Here is a 17,612-nt window from a genome sequence, read left to right on the forward strand (position 1 = left end):
ATACTCGATCGATTCACAACAGCACAATGGTGATGTTTATTCAGGATGAATCCTACACTGTGGCTGTTTATCTGGATGAACACTACTCCGGTGTTCATTCCACATTACGCGTGAGAGAGAAGGCATGCTTTCGGAGAGGAAAAATGTAAACAAAATACGATGAACTCAATGTTTTCCTCGGCCGTCTGTGGTAGGAATGCATTAGCGTAGGATAAAATAAGTGAATTTTACAAAATATAGGTCGCAAGGTCTAGGAGCAAGATCAAGTGTTTGGGATATTTTAGATTTTATCTATTAATAGCCCTCGACGTGGAGTCGAGCCAACGAGCACACCGAGCTGGGTATTGCGCATCGGGATTCCTCACAGCGTCTTCTAAACACTCCGCCAGAATATGGATTCGTAAACATAATGAAACGTACACACGTCCAGACGCACACTTTGTGCAATTCGTTCGTGGTAAGGGTGTCCGCTCGTAGGTTTAGATTGCCTTTTTTTCGTGAACAGCATCAAGCAAGCCCCCAATACGGTCCCTTCTCCCAACATTGCTTAGTTCATCCCCACCACACGGAGTACGCGTACTGTGAAACCGTTCGGTGTCTCCTGACGGCGTGTGTCGCTCGGTAAGTCCACCCGCGACCAGCTAACAATGCAGTGCGCAGTTCGCGAAGGCAAACAATAACGCGGCGCCCCGTGAAAATATCATGCTCTGACAAAGTGCAACTTGATGGTGTTGCGTATTTACTGGAACGAAAAAAAAAAGGAAAAAGCACCCGTGCAGTTAAATGCTAAAACAAACCAAACACGACACACCGACGGACTAGTTCCGATGTGCCAAAAGAGAAAGTCCAGAACGGGTTGGTAGCGGAAAATAAACGTGCATATGCGTACACGGTGGGTTATTTTTTTTTGCGACGGCGAGAAAGGGAGCGCACTAGATGGGACGGGAGCAAAACAGAAAAGTGGAAAAAGAAAATTAACAGGTTGACATTGAACGCAGTTGCTTAGATGCCCGTTGTTTATTTTCGATCCCCATGGTGTACAGGCGCGTTAAAGTGGGAAAAAGTGTAATGTAAAAAAAAAGGAAAAACTCCGCACACACACACCATTCGAAATTCTAGCGCAGAAGGGAAATATATTTTCGTTTCGTGAAGTTACTGTGCTCAGTTTCGGCTGCATTCGGTTGCATCGGTGATCCGACACGATCGCGTGTCCAAGGAAAATTCGACCGTGCCATCCCTGCCGAGCGAGGGAAACCCAATCCAAATTGTCCGTCATTCAAATCGCACCGTGTGCACGCGAAAATTCGTTGCAGTGTCAACCGTCGAATTCGTGGTTGCGGTTGAAAAAGCAAAAGTCATTAGGTCTGCCAAATTCCAGTGTCGAAACGAAACCAACGACGTAAAGAAGCGAAAATTAGCCGCCGAAAAAGGGGTGCTTCGATTTAACAACAAAAAAAGCGAAAAGGTATACATGAGAGAGAGAGAGAGAGAGCGAGAGAACAGGGCAGACAAGCAAGCGAAAAAAAAACTGCCATTCTAATGGAGCACACAAATTCTAAGCCTTCTGCGATCGATTTGCCATGGCACCGCTCTGGAATGGCAGGTCGAAGGGAAGGCCACGTCCTAGGCCAGGAAAAGTAACTAACGTCTTTTTTATTTTTTCAATATGCGAGGCTGTGTGGACCGTCGGGGTCGGTCGTTTCTGTCCGGTTGCTGCAATGATTGCGCCGTACACGCCGTTTCTTTGTTACGTGATTCACCTTCGCGAATACAAGAAGCAGTATTTCGTCAGCACGGGGTAGGACACGGACGCGACTCGGGGTGGGATGATGGAGCAAGATCGCGGGCGAGCGTGTTGCGAGTGAACGAGCGAGAGAGAGAGAGAAAGAGATCGAATGAACCACCGCACGAGAGGGCCCACCCTCCCAATTCACTGGGTGGTAGAACGAGCGCGAGACAATGAAATCCGCGGGTGTCTCGGAGAGGTGCATTTTTCTTTTCTTTTTGTTCACCACCCCTCGCACGTACCGTATCACATACAACCCTCCGGTCCTCATCCATCGGTAGAGGGATGACGCCGAAATACGACCACCAAGAACAGCTGACGCGAGCAGCCCCGTCAGAGTGTGTGTACGTGCGCGCTATGACCGCGGATCCCGCGAAGCGATGGTTTGATATTATTTTTGCTATTTTCCACTTAGTCGTGTTTTGCTCGCCGCCTTCTCTGTGCGGCTCTCGGCGGGCTCGCCTATCTCGGTTATCCTACTGGCCCGTGGTGGTTTGAGACAGGGCGAGCGGTGTATTGTATAATGGGTTTTAAATAGTAAATAGGCGCGCACGTTACGGGCAAATTGGCAACGGTGTGTGAGCACGGAGAGTGGAGCAAAGTGACTAAAGAAAAAAAAAAACACACACGCGCGAAAAACAATATTGCACCGCGCGCGCGTGCAGATCGTGCACGCGAGTAAAAATGGGTGTTTTTTTTCGTTTCATGTTGAAAATAAAAGTGCTCCACCTCTCCACCAGGTCACAGGGTGCAGTAGAACGTAAACAAAGCCCTTTCAAACCAGGGCACCAGTGTAACCGGTGTAAAAATGCGATTTAGGAGATCTGTTTGGTTCGATTGAAAGCTTTAAACATCTAAACCTCACTCGCTAAAATAAGTGCTCGTGATTTTAACGAATGTTTTTGTGTCCCTTTTTGTTTTAGTACACATAAAGCGAGGTTCATCGCCACGTGATTGAGTGTTAGTACAAGTGCCTGGTGTTCATTTCCAATTCCCACTACTCGGGACATAAAGATTTCTGGCAGCTAAAACCCCAACTGCTCACCGGGAAAAAGGTCCTTGCGGACGCAACAGAACAAAACTGACCCCCCAAAATGCCAACCTTGCTGGAAGCGCTCGAGGAAAAGTACGGCATGGAGCCGGACGAGAAGGAAGAACACGTGGAAGAGGAAGTGCTGGTGTCCATCTTTGTTCCTAAGCTGCCACCGAGACAAAGGTAACTTAAGGGGGGAGGATTTGCTCTAGTGCTAAACGAAGCAGAACCGGAGGCGATTAGGATCAAAAACAGCTTTTCTGCCGGAAATCGGCCTTCACGGTGGGAATCGAACCTTTGTTCGAGCCAATAATTTCCTCTCGTCGGATGGGCGCGTCGAATTGATTCGGTTCCTTTCACGAATGTTAATTTGAAATTGATTTATTGATGAGTAGGGTGTTTTTGAATAACTTTTTTAAATTAACTCACTGATTTACTTGACACAGCATTGAGTAATCGATGTACCGGTTTCGGACGGCTAAAAACTAATTATCTGCCGCAGAAAATAACTCAAACAAGACATAATCCTTACGCCCCCGTGTCGTGCCTCATGTAGGTGGTTTGCGAAGCATTTTTGCACGCTCCAACCACGAGCGCACAACCGACTTCTTTGTGTGCCGGGGCGGATGAAGCCAACGATTCTGCGTGAGTGTGTATATATCTGTATATCCCTGTCCACCCTACCATTCCAGCACTCCGCAGCTGCTCATACTGAACGACTGCAATATCGATCGAGCCGGCGAGCCGGAAGATTTGCGCAAAAAGTGCCGCATCGTGAAGGAGCTGGATCTGGCGCAAAATAAGCTGAACAACTGGAACGAGGTATGGACGCGAACAAACGCGCAGATTCGTGGGAAGAAACCGCACGTCTATAACCGGGGGTTTTTCGAATCCATTCGCAGGTATTCGTCATCCTGTCACACATGCCGCGGGTTGAGTTTGTGAACCTCAGCCTTAACCATCTAACCGGACCGATCGATACGCCACCGGTCACGAAGATGGACCACCTGCGGAACCTCGTGCTAAACAACACCAAGCTGGAGTGGTGCAGCGTCGAGATGTTGCTGCGCTTTCTGCCCGCCCTCGAGGAGCTGCATCTCAGCCTGAACGAGTACACGCACGTGCTGATCGATACGATCGAGTCGGGAACACCCACGCCCACTGGGGATGGTGGAGGCGGTGGTTCTGATGGTGGTGGTAGTGGCCCGGAACCAAGCCACAGTAATGCTGCCAATGGCGCACAAACCGCCACCACTAGTCACGCGGAGGACACACTGTCCAGTTCGTGTTCCTTCTCTTCGGCGTCCTCGTCGGGTAGCAAATCGTCCTGCGGTGATCCTGCCGCGACCGTGGAACCACCGCCATATCAAACGGACCCGCACGCCGGCGTACGGAAGCTGCACCTAACGGGGAATTTCATTTCCGAGTGGGGTGAAATTTGTCGCATCGGGCGAGTGTTTCCTCAGCTGGAAGCGCTGGTGCTAGCGGACTGTCCGTTGAGGTAAGAGAAACGGAAGGGGGGTGGGTGTCCTGATTGAGATAAGGCCGGGTAGGCTAAATTCAATGCCAATATCATGGTTGCTGTGATAAGGAGCCAGCAGCTCGAGTGATTTCCTTTGTTCTACTCATCATGGAGGAGGAAGCAAGATTTATTGGCCAGGATGATTCGTTGATTTAACTTCAAAATAGCATCAATCCGTTGGCGGAAAGCCAAGAGATAAAGAGCGCTTGTTCGCGTTAACCGAGTAGAAGGGGTTTATTTTCATTTTAAATTGACGTCAGACCGCGATTACTTCGCTTACATCTTCCAACAAAGTAGTAAAATTACGAGCGAAACTACCCACAATCGAATGTACTAATAGAGGAATGATAATAATAACCACTGTTTTACCGGTATAGCATTCAATTAGGTTTATAATTAGAACCCATTGTGCGGAGCACTATTACCGCTTCAGACCGATCGAATTACATCACCACGTCTCAGTTTCGAGCTCAAAAAAACCGCCCGCTTGAAGGTTTTGTACAACAGTTTGTTCCCGAAAATACTTCTGACTGAACGAGTCACGTTTTTCGAACGGCACTTAAATGATGTTTTGTCGATGAAATCGTGTAAACTGTTTGTTGTATTACGTGCACTGATGCCCACATTAGCTGACCTGCGCGAGATAAGACCAAATGGAATCAGCTTGAATAACGTATGGATTTGATTCGAGTAGCAATTAGTACTCACGTTCAAATTGCGCTTAAGCGTTTATCGGGGTGTTTTTTTGTTTGTTTATTACGCGTTGTGTTTTCGGTTCAACCCCACCCGCCCTCCATCATTCATGTGGTCATAAAAATGATAAAAATTGGCCAAAAACGCTCCCTCGTTTTTCATCTCTCACTCTCGCTTTTTTTTCTTTTTCATCGGACTGCCCTTAACAAACGCATCATCCGAAGCGGAATAAATGTAGCATTTTTGAAAGGGGGTCAATGCGTCGTTGCGTGATGGACCGAGAAACCAGCCAAAAGGAAAGAAGCAAAGCCGGGCGTTAATCGTCATAGTTCGTACCCTTTTTTCGATGCGCCTGATTTCGCGGTTCGGTTGCTCGGGTTAGGCGTTTGACATTGAAGTAGCAACCCAGCCGTTCACCGATCGCAGTAGCACGTTGCTAAGGAAGGATTTCACCGATTTGCCCCCAATTCCATCCCTACTGCGATCGAACGTTTCCGTCTGTGCATCGTTTAGGGGAGGGAGAGAATTTACCTTCCCATTCACTCTCTAATGGCGATATATGATGCAATTTTTAATGGTTGAGGCCGCTAGAATTTTGTTAATGATTAGAAATTAGCATGCTTTTTCCACATATTGCAACTTTTGAGTTGAATGTTTTATTAAATGCTTTATTATTGCTTTTGCTCCTTTCCAGATCACTTAAACCCACGGATTCACAGGGCAACGAAAGTGAGGAAGAAAGTCATAAATATTTTCAGTAAGTACACGTGTTGCGGCTATCAGCAGCGATATCAATGTTTGCCCTTTTGCCTGCTTCCATAGAAACCTGAAACTGCTTAATCTGAGCAACGCCAAAATCGACTCGTGGGAGGATATCGATCGGTTGGCAGAGTACCCATCGCTGTGCAATGTCCGGCTTCAGGTAAGTAGGCGAAACCTCATGAAGGTGTGTGGTGGCGAAGGACACTTTCTCTATCTCTCTCTCTCTCTGTGTTCATCAGTATTGGCCCTTGTGGGAAAGGACGGACTCCACAACAGAGCACGAGCGTCGGCAGCTGCTGATAGCGCGGCTTCCAAACATCAGTATTCTAAATGGCGGTGACACAATCGGGGCCGTTGAACGGGAAGACGCCGAGCGGTCATTTATCCGCCATTATCTGGACAAACCGGATGTCGAGCGGCCGCGACGGTACTACGAGTTGATCGGTGTCCACGGCCAACTGGATCCGCTCGTCAACATCGATCTGCGCCCGGAACGTAAGGTGAAGGTACGGTTCACCTTCGAGGATAAAGCGATCGAACGCACGGTGGACGTTAACCGGTGAGACGTTTGCTTTTAAAGATCATAGGAAGACACATAGTAACCGATTTTTTTCTAACATCTTACAGAACGGTGAGCGATCTAAAGTCGCGCCTCGAACGGATATTCGATGTACCGGCCGCCCGGATGCGGCTGTTCTACGTCGATCAGGACTTCCGCGATCTGCAGGGCCTAGAGGAGATGAAGTACCCGCACAAGGTACTGTATAGCTATAACATACGCTCCGGTGATGAGATCATCATCGAACGAAAGGTGAAAAGTTGATAAGCGCCCAGATACGGACGGTGTACGAGCAGTGTATTATTTTGGTTTTTTTGTTCATTTTTACCCCTTGTTTACCCGATACGTGCACTTACGATACTGGCTTCCTCCCTTCGTCTTCTTACTCTCAAACCCCTCCGCCTTACGTTCAACTACCAAGTATCGCGAAATGATTTTTTTATATAATGTATGTGATATAAAGCGTCGCCGCCATCGCGTCAAAATGTGTCTCTCGCCACGTATCGTGTTTATGCGTTTTTTTTCTTCCCTCTGTACTATCAGTTTTAAATTAGGGGTTAGTCATAATTTGGCTGCCGGTTCCGTAGCCTTGCGTTTTCCCCTTTCCCCAATCGGCTATACGATTTATTGTTTTCTGTTCTGTTTTTCGTGCCACGGGCAAGTGAGTCGAAGTAAAGCAGCTAACTATACTAATAATAAAGCAAGCATTTTTGCGATTAATTCTATCACACCTGTGTTGAGTTATTGGAATGTATATCACCGTTTTGTGAAGAGAAGTTGATGAAATTTGAAAAAGTTTTATCGGGTTTTCAGCCGGTATTCCTTTTCATCGATTGTTCATAAAGCATGCAATAAGGGTGAGTACAAACAATACAATAGGTAAAAATTCAAACCTATTGCCAAACAGTGCGGTTTTGTGTAATAGTTATTTATTTGTTTCACTTTTATGTCACTACATTGTGTGGTACAATGACGATACGGGATGTGATGGATGGTACAATACGTGTGTTATCAGTCTAACTCATAACGTTGCGTCGGCAATCAATAAAACGTGGATCAAGCTAACAAATCTCACCCCGAAAGGCAAACGAGCTGGAATATTTTATTTGGCATAAACGTAAATGCCGCTAAAACAGGCAGGGGAATTTTTTATTCTACGTAAGCCATATTAACCCCTTTATGTAATAGACAATTTTTAGAGTACACGAAACTATTTACCATAATGCTTGCACCGTAACCCATTGCTGCCCGTGATAGGACGATGCGTGGTATAATAATTTACTAGATTGCGCTAATTTTGAACAAACAACATTTAGCAGTACGAATACGAGATCCTGTTTGCATATACGCAACTATACTTGTGCCGATTGGCGTGCGTTTTTGTTGCCCCACACATTCGGGCTCTCTGTGAAAGACGCGTAAGAGGCGGATGAAATCTGAGACCCGAAAGGATGCTGGCAAGACATGGAAGAGAGGTAGCTATTTAGCACAGGAAAGGATCCTGGCGAAAGGAAGGAACGTATGCTGTTCCGCTTATGCATCACGTCAAGGCGGCTGGAAGGAGCGATTAGCGTGCGCGCCCCGTTCAATCCTGGAATGGAGTCGGAATGACGCCACATCCTACACCACCGCCGTGATGTTTCATCGGTGCCACAAAAGTCCAGGTGTTTGCTTTGGGATCGTACACCTCGACGGTGGACAGGTTGGACTCGCCATCGTACCCTCCGATGGCCCACAGTTTGCCCATGTTAGCGGCCAATGCGACTCGGCTACGTTTCACGTTCATGGGTGCGATCAGAGACCAGCTGTTCTTTACCGGATCGTACACCTCGACCGAACGCAGGAACGAATTACCATCGTAGCCACCGCAAGCGTATAATTTGTTGCCGAGAGTTGCCACACCGAGTCGGCACCGTCGATTCAGCATCGAGAGCACCTTTATCCAGCTGTCCGTAAAGGGATCGTATCGCTCCACGGTGTCAAAGATTGAGAGTCCATCGTGACCTCCGAGCGCGTACACGTAACCACCGAGAGCAGCCACACCTCCGGCCGACCGGTACTTCATCATCGGAGCCACCATACTCCAGGTGTCCGTTTTTGGGCAGTATCGTTCGACCGTGCTGAGGCTGGTAACGCCATCATATCCACCACACACGTACACGTAGTCTTCCAGGGCGGCCACACCGACTGCACTACGTTTGCACCGCATAGCCGTCCCTTGGGACCACCGATGCTGCCGTGGGTCGTATATTTCCACCGTCGACAACCGTTCGGTGCCGTTAAACCCGCCAAATGCGTACAGTTTCCCGTTCATCACCGCCACACCCACCCGTGAACGGAGCATCGTCATGGCCTCACCCATGCTCCACTCATTGGCCGCTGGGTTGTAAATTTCAACCGTACTGACCGAATCACCATTTTTCGTCAACCCACCAACGGCAAAAATTAACCCGACGACGAAATCGAAACATCGCGGCCGCGTCCTCGTCGTCGATACCAACGCGCGCCGTTCGGGCATCAGATGGAAGTCGCGGGCTTCATCGAGCAGATCGCGACACTTGTGGGACGTTTTGATCAGTTCCTCCGTGGCCACGTTGTCCGCGAGGAACTGTGGCGAAAGCAGGGGCAGCCGGATGTTGGCCAGTATTAGCGGCAGGTATTCGGAGCGAGTTTCCTGCTCGTGTTTCACCCATCGCATGCACGCCTCGAATATGCACTCCTCGCTCTTCACGTTCAGCTCATCGTGGCTTATCACGTCAATCAGCTCGCTGTAGCTTAGCGCGACAAATTCGTCCCCGTTGGCCACCTTCGAGAAGTGTTGATGGATGTACCGGTCGGCGGAAACGATTAGCTTCGAACAGCCCAGCGTATCGGCAAACTGCCGGATGCCCAACACGTTCTGCGGGTGGAACCTGTAAGCGGTGAGAAACGATCGGTGAGAGTTTTCTGGTCCCTTCTGGAAAACGCCCACACTGGACGTACTTGCGTTTGAGGAATTTCGCACACGCATCCCGCACTTCGTTTAGCTGCAGAAAGGACGCTCCTACCATGAGGCTCTGCACGTTCTGCGTGTCGATCTTGACTAGACCACTGTAGGCGAAGTTAATCAAACTTTCCAATGCCCTGCAACGAGTGCATACGAGTGTGGTTAGCTTATCTCTGGAGGAGCTTTTTTTTTTCAGCCCATCATTCTTACATTGGTTCGATTTCCTTCATTGTGATTTCTTTGATCCTACTCTCAGCCATATTGTGGGTGAACATTGCGTAGAAGTAAGGAATGGTTGCAGCCAGCACGATGCGGTGTGCAGAAAACGAATGCGAATCCACCTGAACCAGGCCGTCAAGCCAAATGAGAAAGGGATAATTAATAAATCATGAGTATAATAAGCCATGTGGGAGCTTTGGTTGTGTATTCCATTCCACTGCTACTTCCATACAAACCTTCAGCGTAACATCGCAAAGTTTACCCATCCGCCGGATTTCCTTCATTTTTGGAAAGCTATTCGCAAACAGGCCCTCCTGCCGGAAGTACATGTACGAGTTGTCCTCCGTTTCCGACAGTTCCGCCGGTTGCATCTCGATTATTTTGCTCGAACAAATCGATCCGCTGCTCCCGAACGTCCCACCTGCCAGCGATCTTCTCGTGCTGTCGCATCGTTGCACCGTTCCCAACAGCCTGCCACCGTCGTCCTGGCCAGATGGTGATGACGACATGTTTTCACATTGGAATTTTAAGCCGGAATGCACACGAAACTACGCAGGCCTGCTTTGGTCGCGAAAACAGAAAGCAGCTGTTCCGTCTGCTTGATTGTTTTCTTCCCGTGGAACGAAAAGGAACCTCGGAAAAGTGGAGCAATTTAGCCTTCCGCCCGTGCGTTTGCTTCAGCACCACGCTGTAGCTGATTTTGAGCTCGAATTTACAACCAAAACGTGCACATTTTCACAGCACTGTAAAGCTTCTAATTTTGAGGGGGTTTTCCAAATTTCTATGATGGGGAAACATTTGTAAACAATTAAAATTGTTGATTGTCGACTGACATTTCTTTTGTTGGGTATGGGATGTTTATACTCCACCGTGCAGGTGCTATACTGAGTGACGAAGCAGCCCTTAAGCAAATACGCCGGAAAGTATGCAACGTGCATATCATAGAGCTAAGGTAAGGATAGCTCCAATGGAAAACGATTAATTAATGAAAAGATAAAAAGAAGAGAGGTAGCGAACGTACGCGAGCTATGAGAGAAGCATTTAAGGTAAAATTAGGTTAAACTCTTTCGAACTCGTCAAATGAAATGGAAGCCAAAAACACATTGATCGTCAAAGGACATTTCGTTCTTTTAGAACACATTGTGCCATTCTGCCCCAGGTCTACTTCGATTACTGTATGTGAGATGATGGGGGTACAAAAATGTCCGCGTGGATTGGCATCTACTCCTGGGATACACCACGATCACAGTTCAGGTGCATCAGGTGAATCGAATTTTCCGTTCTAAAGGCAATAGGGGTTCGTCTCTCCATCATAAGTAGTAGATCCTCATTAAGAAGGATGATGCGATTCATCGCAGCTCGGTTTCTTTCACAAATTCAGCTTCTCTTTGTCATCGAAAGATGTAAGATCTCGTTATTGCTAATGTTCACATGATACACTGGTTTATTTGTTTGTATTTATTTCGTTCTGCTTTTACTTTCCTTCTCCTAGCGAGCCCTCGCAAGCACATTTTGGCTTTCACGTGCGTAGGAGAGCCCCTTTATGATGAATGCCCACGTGGGGATGAGCCGTGATCGGTAGTATTCGAACTTCGTCAGTCATGGAACCACGTTAGATCGTTCTATTGATTGGTGTAGTGTATTAAAAGAAATCTCTCAGCAAAACCCTTCTTGCGACTCCTAGCTATTTTACATCTGCGATGCAATTTACGTTCGTTTCGGTTTCGGCATTCGGAGAAGTACAGTATCGCCGTTATATAGCACTCATCTCCTTCAAATATGATACCCTTTTTTTGGCGCTCTGCCCGAAATGATGTCCTGCTGATTGTGCTTGTTGTTGTTGCTGTTGTCATAATATCCGCTTTTGCCGTTTCACACCACGCGTGCGAATGGGGTTTTTTTTAATTATTATTCCTGTCTTAACTTACTGTCCCTGGCAACGATCGGCCCGCCAATGGCGCGAAATAAATTATTTGATGATTCGTTTCACTATGTACAAGCAAAACCGCGACATTTGTCTCTCGAGCCACTCGTCCACTGTCCACTACTTCCGGCACGGGACCTGTCCCCATGACCAATGTCGCTTACTTTTGTTTGTTTCTTCATTTCATTGCATTAAGTATATGCTAGCCATTTCGCGCCAAACACGCAGTTACGTATTTACTGTATCACCTAGTATGTATATATATATATATATTTTACTCTCTTTCTCTCTCTTTTCCTATTCTCTTATCGCATCCGCAATCGCGATGCTGCGCTCATTTCATTCAATTAAGATTTTAGGCTCATTTCAGATCTGCATTGCACGTTAAATGTAAAACAGGAAGAAAAAACAAAGCTTCGTGGGCGCATGTTAGCGTGTATAAATTCCGCATTTATACACCTAATATAGCCCGTTTTATGTACACGTTTTGGGGGGAGTTTGGGCGCCTTCTCGCCGCGTCTTCACCCGGCTCATATCAAAAGGAAAAACACAAACAAACGAACGAACGGAAATTTGAGCAAAAAAAAAACGTCCCACACTTCTTTTTCGCGACCCAAAAACGTATGGCCCAAACACCAGCAGGGGTCCTCATGAGTCCAAGAATCGGCCAAGAACCTGACCGTGACGGGTGTTTTTTTGCGTTTTTTTTTCTTCCTCACGTGTTTCTACTCCTGGGCGTGGGCGTGTGTGGGCGCTGGTGGTTCCAGGGCGGAAAACTTCCTCTTTGGTAATTTCATACATCCTAAATAATGATCGATAGTGTCGATTCGTTGTACTTGTTGTCTTCTTTTTTTCCCTCCTGCTCTTCTTCTTCTTTTTCTTTATTATTATTGATTTCTACGCAAATCTCGTGAGCCGGGAGCGAGAAAACGGGGGGAGTGAAAGGACACTACAGGACATTCGCTGCTCAATGCCGTCAAAAGGTGCTGACGTTGGGGCTGCTGCTGGCACCCTTCACCGAAATGGCCGACCCGTTGCTGCTGTTCGCCTCCGCCCGCTGACGATCGATCTCGAGCAGAGCCGCCGAGGAAAGGGCCGTCCCATCGAGGGCGGATTGTGGTGGCAGCGGGGGTGGTGTCCTTTGCTGTTGCGCGTGAAGCGCGGCATGGGCCGCCACCGAGCAGGAACCGTCGTACGGTGACCCAAGTGACGGTACCGGACCACCATCGAACGCCGGATGTGTTTGAAGACCGGCCAACGAGCGGACCTGCAGCAGAAGACCGCTGTTCAGCAGCCGGGCCTGATGTTCCTGGGCTTTGGCGCGCAGGCAAGCGATCGAGTTGTTCCTGTGGGAAATGGAACAAAACCGAAATTATTCATTATATTCCCATTCAAGCAACCGAAGATGGAACGCTTCCGGATTGTGGCCCTTTCACGAGCAAGCGCCCTCTAGCGGGCACCTGCCGAACTACGGGACATCCTTTAGCGAGCTTCTTCGATGGGGTGGAAGGATGGTGGGTAAGATAGAAAGGAAAGTGAGGTTGATTCGGTGGGTGGAAAATAGTTTTAGCAAAAGAAAAATGTCAAATCACCGTATGAACGCGACCGGGTCCTTGTAGTCAACCCACCTAAACGCTTCGTGGTCGTTTTCGGGGTGATAGTTGTTGTTGGCGTGGGAACTCGCCGTCAGCAGGAAATCGGCCGCACCACCACCCGCACCCGCCCCCCCGGTATCGGGCAGTCCGGGAATGCCGGCCCCATGATGCGGTCCGTGTCCGTGGGCGACGGGTGAGAGGTGATCCGCTCCACCGGAACCGGAACCAGCCGTGCCAGCTCCCAAACCCCCGGCAAGCGATGTACCGAGAGGTGGTGAGCGGGGTTGCGGTTTAATTGCACCACTTCCGGTGCCTGGCTGAAGACCACCGTGGCCACCCGGTGGTGGATGTGATAGGAGGTGTGCCGATGGGGGGTGATGCGGGTGACCGGAAGCCGGTGGTGTGATGGAGGGAGAGTGAGGCCGCCCTCCCGTGGGGGATCCTAACCCATACCGTGCCACCTTGGCCATCGATCGCGCCCCGCCACTCGCCACGTGTTTGCCGCCGTTCATCGCTGACGAGCCTCCCCCGCCAGGTCCTTCGCCTCGTCCTCCCCCACCACCACCACCACCACCACCACCACCACCACCGGCACCATCAGCGGCCACCGGACCGTCGGCACCGATCGGGGGGGACTTGAGTGGCGAAGAGCCGAGGGGGCAGTGGAGGGCGCCGGCCGAACCGCCGCTCGTTTCGCTCGATTCCGTGCGTGTCTCTTCACGGTCACTGTTATCTTCGGAGTTTTTGAGCGTTTCGGCCGCCTCGAGCGACTTCTTGTGCATGCCTGAAGACGAAACGGATACGGACAGGTTAACGTCAGTGGGGCTGGTGTATTGGCGGAAGCGGTCGAGCATGCTGCTGGCTCGGTCGCCCCCCGGCTCGGTTTCGTCGGCCACCGCCACCGTTGGCCGATGCATACCTAGCAGCCAGGGCGCGACGGTTTCGTTCTCTTTCGCCGACTTGAGGATCGTTTCCGGTAGCGGCAGCGAGTGCCGCACCATCGCCCCGTACAGCCCGTACTCGGCCATGATCGTGCTGCGGCCCCAGCACTTTTCAGTCTTGCGCCACTTGGCCCGCCGGTTTTGAAACCACACCTGGGAAAGGGAAGCCGGAAAATAGGGGGGAAATAAAAAGGTCGAGAGAGAGAGAGAGAACGAGAGAAAGAAAATACAAGCGTTAGAAAGTGCAGGAAAAGTAGTGGGGAAAAGAAACATTTATTGAATTCATGGATTGGAAATATAAATATTGCTTGTAGCGTAAAAGAGTATAAATAAGAGAAAAAAAACATCCAAGTAGGACACGCTTAGAAACACTGCCTACTATGATCCAAAAAGGATACGCCGTACACACCGCTTATCTAAGCCCGATCCTAATCCAACTCAACCCAGTGAACGTATAAACACGGGCAGTGATCGGCTTTCATTAATTGTCCACCCACACCAGCGTCAACACATTTGGCAGACGCTTCGGCAGTGGTGACAGTAATTAGTAGCTTGTGGTGCGCAACTCGTGGTAAAAAAGTATGTTAAACGATTCGGGAGACACTATAAACTATTTGCGAACTGTGAAACATGTAGTTAACAATCAGATGAAGGAGTTTGTGATGCGTAAAAGCCGTGTGTTCGCGAATTGTGGTAAGTGTTTTGATGCTAAGTTTAGTGTCGTTTTGACGGATGTTGTGATCGTGTTTGGTTCCGGATGTTGTGCTTTTTGCGGAACTTGCAAATGGCCGTGATGGAGGCGTCAAGTGTGATTTTGTGAAATAGTGTCACCAAATGAAGCAGCAAACCCTCTGAAGAAAGTGGGTTATAATTATGTGTCTAGAGAGGTTATAAGCAATAAACCCAGCGGTCGATACGTGGTCTAGTAATGATCGAAATGATGTAAGGAGTGACGTCCAGAACCATGTAAGTAAAACTGGTCCAATTTCATTGTTCTACGACATTTCCTTGGGGATTGCTTAAAATAGTTACTAACAGTAGTTACAAGACTAGTTTTAGGTCTGTTTAATGTGATAAACGTTTCATATAATCGATACGAAGTGAAATCGCTTGCTTGTTAAATGATAAACGACCATACTGTATTTTGAGGCAATCGCACTGATTTAACAAAGTTAAATTTAGTTCTCTCGCTAATACCGGACAATCAATCCATTTCCAAGCAACACACATACACACGTCCCCACGTGCCACGTACCGCGTTGAGGGCAAAATCAATTAAATCCCTGCCAAAATTGAAGTAAATTGACCGCCAACGAACGGCGCGGGTCTAATTAATTGAAACGAGACGTCCGAGGCACCGTCCGAAACAGTAGCCAAAGAAAGTGCCCAAACTTTCCCCATTGGCGTTTCTAATTCGATTGCGATCTGTGGGACGCCGGTGACGACAGAGGCAAGACATGACGACATCGAGGCATTCCTTCGCACTGCTGTACAATCGTCGTTGTGCGACTTCTACGGAACAGGGTGGTTCTATCCTTGAGTTGGCTGCTGCACTCACCGATAGATTATCATTATGTTATTAATATCGACATGTTATTACTGTTATGGACGATCTGTTCCGAGCCGAATGTGGTTATGTCTCGTTGGTGGAAAACCTTCCCCCCGGTTGAAAGACACACATATATCGGCCCGGCATCGGAGCAGGAGCGAAACATCCCTGAAGGATACTCCGTCCCCGTGGGCAGGGATGAATCGAATCAATTGGGCGTAGGATTTAGATGAATGTGCTCGTGCAAGCGGATGAAGATGCCGCTGCTGCGAAGGGAGGATAAAATTCAATTAACTTATCCTCTGCCGGTTTTTGCGGCACCATTATCAACCGTGTTCGAACGGAATCGGATAATCGATGGATCAGAGGGCTGGGAATGATGGGCGGTGATCTTGCGATACGTATTGCAGATGCTTTGTATTTAAAAGAATTGGATAAGAATTATTGGGATTTGCTTTATTCGATATAATATTAGGATGTCTGTTTTCGACATTTTAAAATGAAGAGTGTGTCTTAAAATAGAAACAAAAAACACACATTTTCACGCCAAACCTGGTCATTTTTTGCAATTTTTATCGCGAATAATAATTACATCTTCAACAGGGGTTTCCATCCCCCGTGAATGCGTTTTTTCTTCTCACTTGCAATCGACCTAAAGGTGGCCTTTAGAGGGAATCAATTCCAAAACCTTATACCTTGGAGAATTCCACCAAAACCTGCCCCTCGCTCATCCATCAAACTAAGCTGCTAAGTCGTTGTTTGTCACGGTAAATGTTACACAACAACCTGCCACCAACGGCACCAACGGAGGCTCGGGAGTATTCAATCGAGGAAAAACCAGCGGCCGAGGGTGAATCGAGAAGGTTGATGGCACTCTGATGCTGCCGGTGGTAGTGGCGGTGTTGGTGATTATTATTATTATTCATTGGCAAACTCTAACACCCGAATTTCCCTCCATCCCGGAGGGAGCCTCAATGGAGCGTTAAGTCCCAACGTCCCAAACGGGGTGAAGAGAGCTCACCAACTTGATCATATGGTGTCTATTTGTACAACGCGTGTCTAATCGGTCGCTCCCTTAACGCCGAGGGTAAAGAGCGCTTTCTCCGTGGGTATAGTTGGATAAAGGGTACAACACCCCTCGCTTCCTGGCCGGCAAAGGAACCGGCACAAAATACGCTGCTCTACCGGAGTAGCGAATGGTAGATTAAAAACCTTGTTCGCGGTAGCGTTGATAATGCTTTTGCACTTCATCACACTCGCCTCGCTTTGCTAGCCATCCGCCGGTCGATCGATGTCCTCGTGGGAATTGCGAGACCACCGGGAGACCGAACCGAGACCGAGCATCTGGACCGTGGATGGATGCGACTTTTCCGTCGCTTTAATCTAACAGAACGACAGATTTCAATCTTGTTTATCAATTTTATAATTATCGTGTCAAGTGGATTGCGATTGAAATCGAAACGGGGATTTGTGCACTGTAGGGTATCATCGCTTCCGTTGGGTTGGATGGCGATTATCCTTGCGGCCGAATCGATGTGTTAACATCGGGGAAGCAGAAGCTTGATAAAGTCCTGACCCGCATTGGTATGCGATGGAGACGTACATTTTTTATGGAACTATTTGTCCGCACGGGAAGTTGTGTTGAGTATTTTATAATTAATTTTTAAAACTTTAAAATGCAGCACTCCGTCGAGAGAAAAGCGAGTGTCTATGGTGGCTTTTTTTCAGCAGTTTGTGGTATGCATTTGCATACTTTACGGCGTTTCTCAGTGCTGACTATGATTAGATTATTTATGTTTGCTCGGTTTGCATAGGGAAGATTGATGTACGTGGCCAAGCGGCACCGTTTATCCTTGCAAACAAGGACGATGCACGCGGAACAAATTGGCGTACCGTCGCGAGCAGCCGTTCTTCTTACGGCCAATCTATTTTAAACTAAGTTTACAAAAGTGCTTAATCAAATTATGCACTTCCGCCGGCTGGTTGACGGTTGAAGGATAATAAAGCAGCACAACGCCGGTCACGGGACGAAGGCGTCGACTT

General features: G+C 48.3%; 3 protein-coding genes across 3 annotated transcripts in view; 1 reads left to right on the forward strand and 2 right to left on the reverse strand.

Moving 5' to 3' along the window:
* Positions 1–512: 512 nt before the first annotated feature.
* On the forward strand, positions 513–7,056 carry LOC128721191 (tubulin-specific chaperone cofactor E-like protein). Its single transcript, XM_053814915.1, has 8 exons — positions 513–621; positions 2,710–3,002; positions 3,512–3,641; positions 3,722–4,320; positions 5,729–5,791; positions 5,857–5,956; positions 6,036–6,355; positions 6,424–7,056. The coding sequence occupies exons 2-8, from the start codon at positions 2,881–2,883 to the stop codon at positions 6,617–6,619; spliced, it is 1,530 nt and encodes a 509-aa protein (XP_053670890.1). The 5' UTR covers positions 513–621; positions 2,710–2,880; the 3' UTR covers positions 6,620–7,056.
* Positions 7,057–7,296: 240 nt separating this feature from the next.
* Positions 7,297–9,946, reverse strand: LOC128731671 (kelch-like protein 18). The gene is made up of 4 exons (XM_053824804.1): positions 9,797–9,946; positions 9,552–9,682; positions 9,338–9,478; positions 7,297–9,267 (listed from the first exon to the last, which is right to left on the reverse strand). The coding sequence occupies exons 1-4, from the start codon at positions 9,929–9,931 to the stop codon at positions 7,941–7,943; spliced, it is 1,734 nt and encodes a 577-aa protein (XP_053680779.1). The 5' UTR covers positions 9,932–9,946; the 3' UTR covers positions 7,297–7,940.
* A 2,152-nt stretch (positions 9,947–12,098) lies between these two features.
* LOC128731449 (paired box protein Pax-6-like) overlaps positions 12,099–17,612 on the reverse strand; it is a 43,589-nt gene continuing 38,075 nt past the window's right edge. The window contains exons 6-7 of the mRNA XM_053824572.1: positions 13,077–14,173; positions 12,099–12,830 (exon numbers count right to left, since the gene is read on the reverse strand). Of these exons, the coding sequence (XP_053680547.1) occupies positions 12,461–12,830; positions 13,077–14,173 (1,467 nt within the window). The 3' untranslated portion in view covers positions 12,099–12,460. The remainder of the gene's footprint in view (positions 12,831–13,076; positions 14,174–17,612) is intronic.

Source organism: Anopheles nili, chromosome 2, assembly GCF_943737925.1.
Source record: "Anopheles nili chromosome 2, idAnoNiliSN_F5_01, whole genome shotgun sequence".
Lineage (NCBI taxonomy): Eukaryota > Metazoa > Arthropoda > Insecta > Diptera > Culicidae > Anopheles > Anopheles nili.

Coding starts and splice junctions, on each gene's coding strand:
- LOC128721191 (XM_053814915.1), top strand. CDS start 2,881: ATGCCAACCTTGCTGGAAGCGCTCGAGGAAAAGTACGGCATGGAGCCG. Junction 5,957..6,035: donor TGTGCAATGTCCGGCTTCAG/GTAAGTAGGCGA, acceptor TGTGTTCATCAG/TATTGGCCCTTGTGGGAAAG. Junction 6,356..6,423: donor CGCACGGTGGACGTTAACCG/GTGAGACGTTTG, acceptor AACATCTTACAG/AACGGTGAGCGATCTAAAGT.
- LOC128731671 (XM_053824804.1), bottom strand. CDS start 9,931: ATGCAACCGGCGGAACTGTCGGAAACGGAGGACAACTCGTACATGTAC. Junction 9,683..9,796: donor TTTGCGATGTTACGCTGAAG/GTTTGTATGGAA, acceptor GGCCTGGTTCAG/GTGGATTCGCATTCGTTTTC. Junction 9,479..9,551: donor ATGAAGGAAATCGAACCAAT/GTAAGAATGATG, acceptor CACTCGTTGCAG/GGCATTGGAAAGTTTGATTA.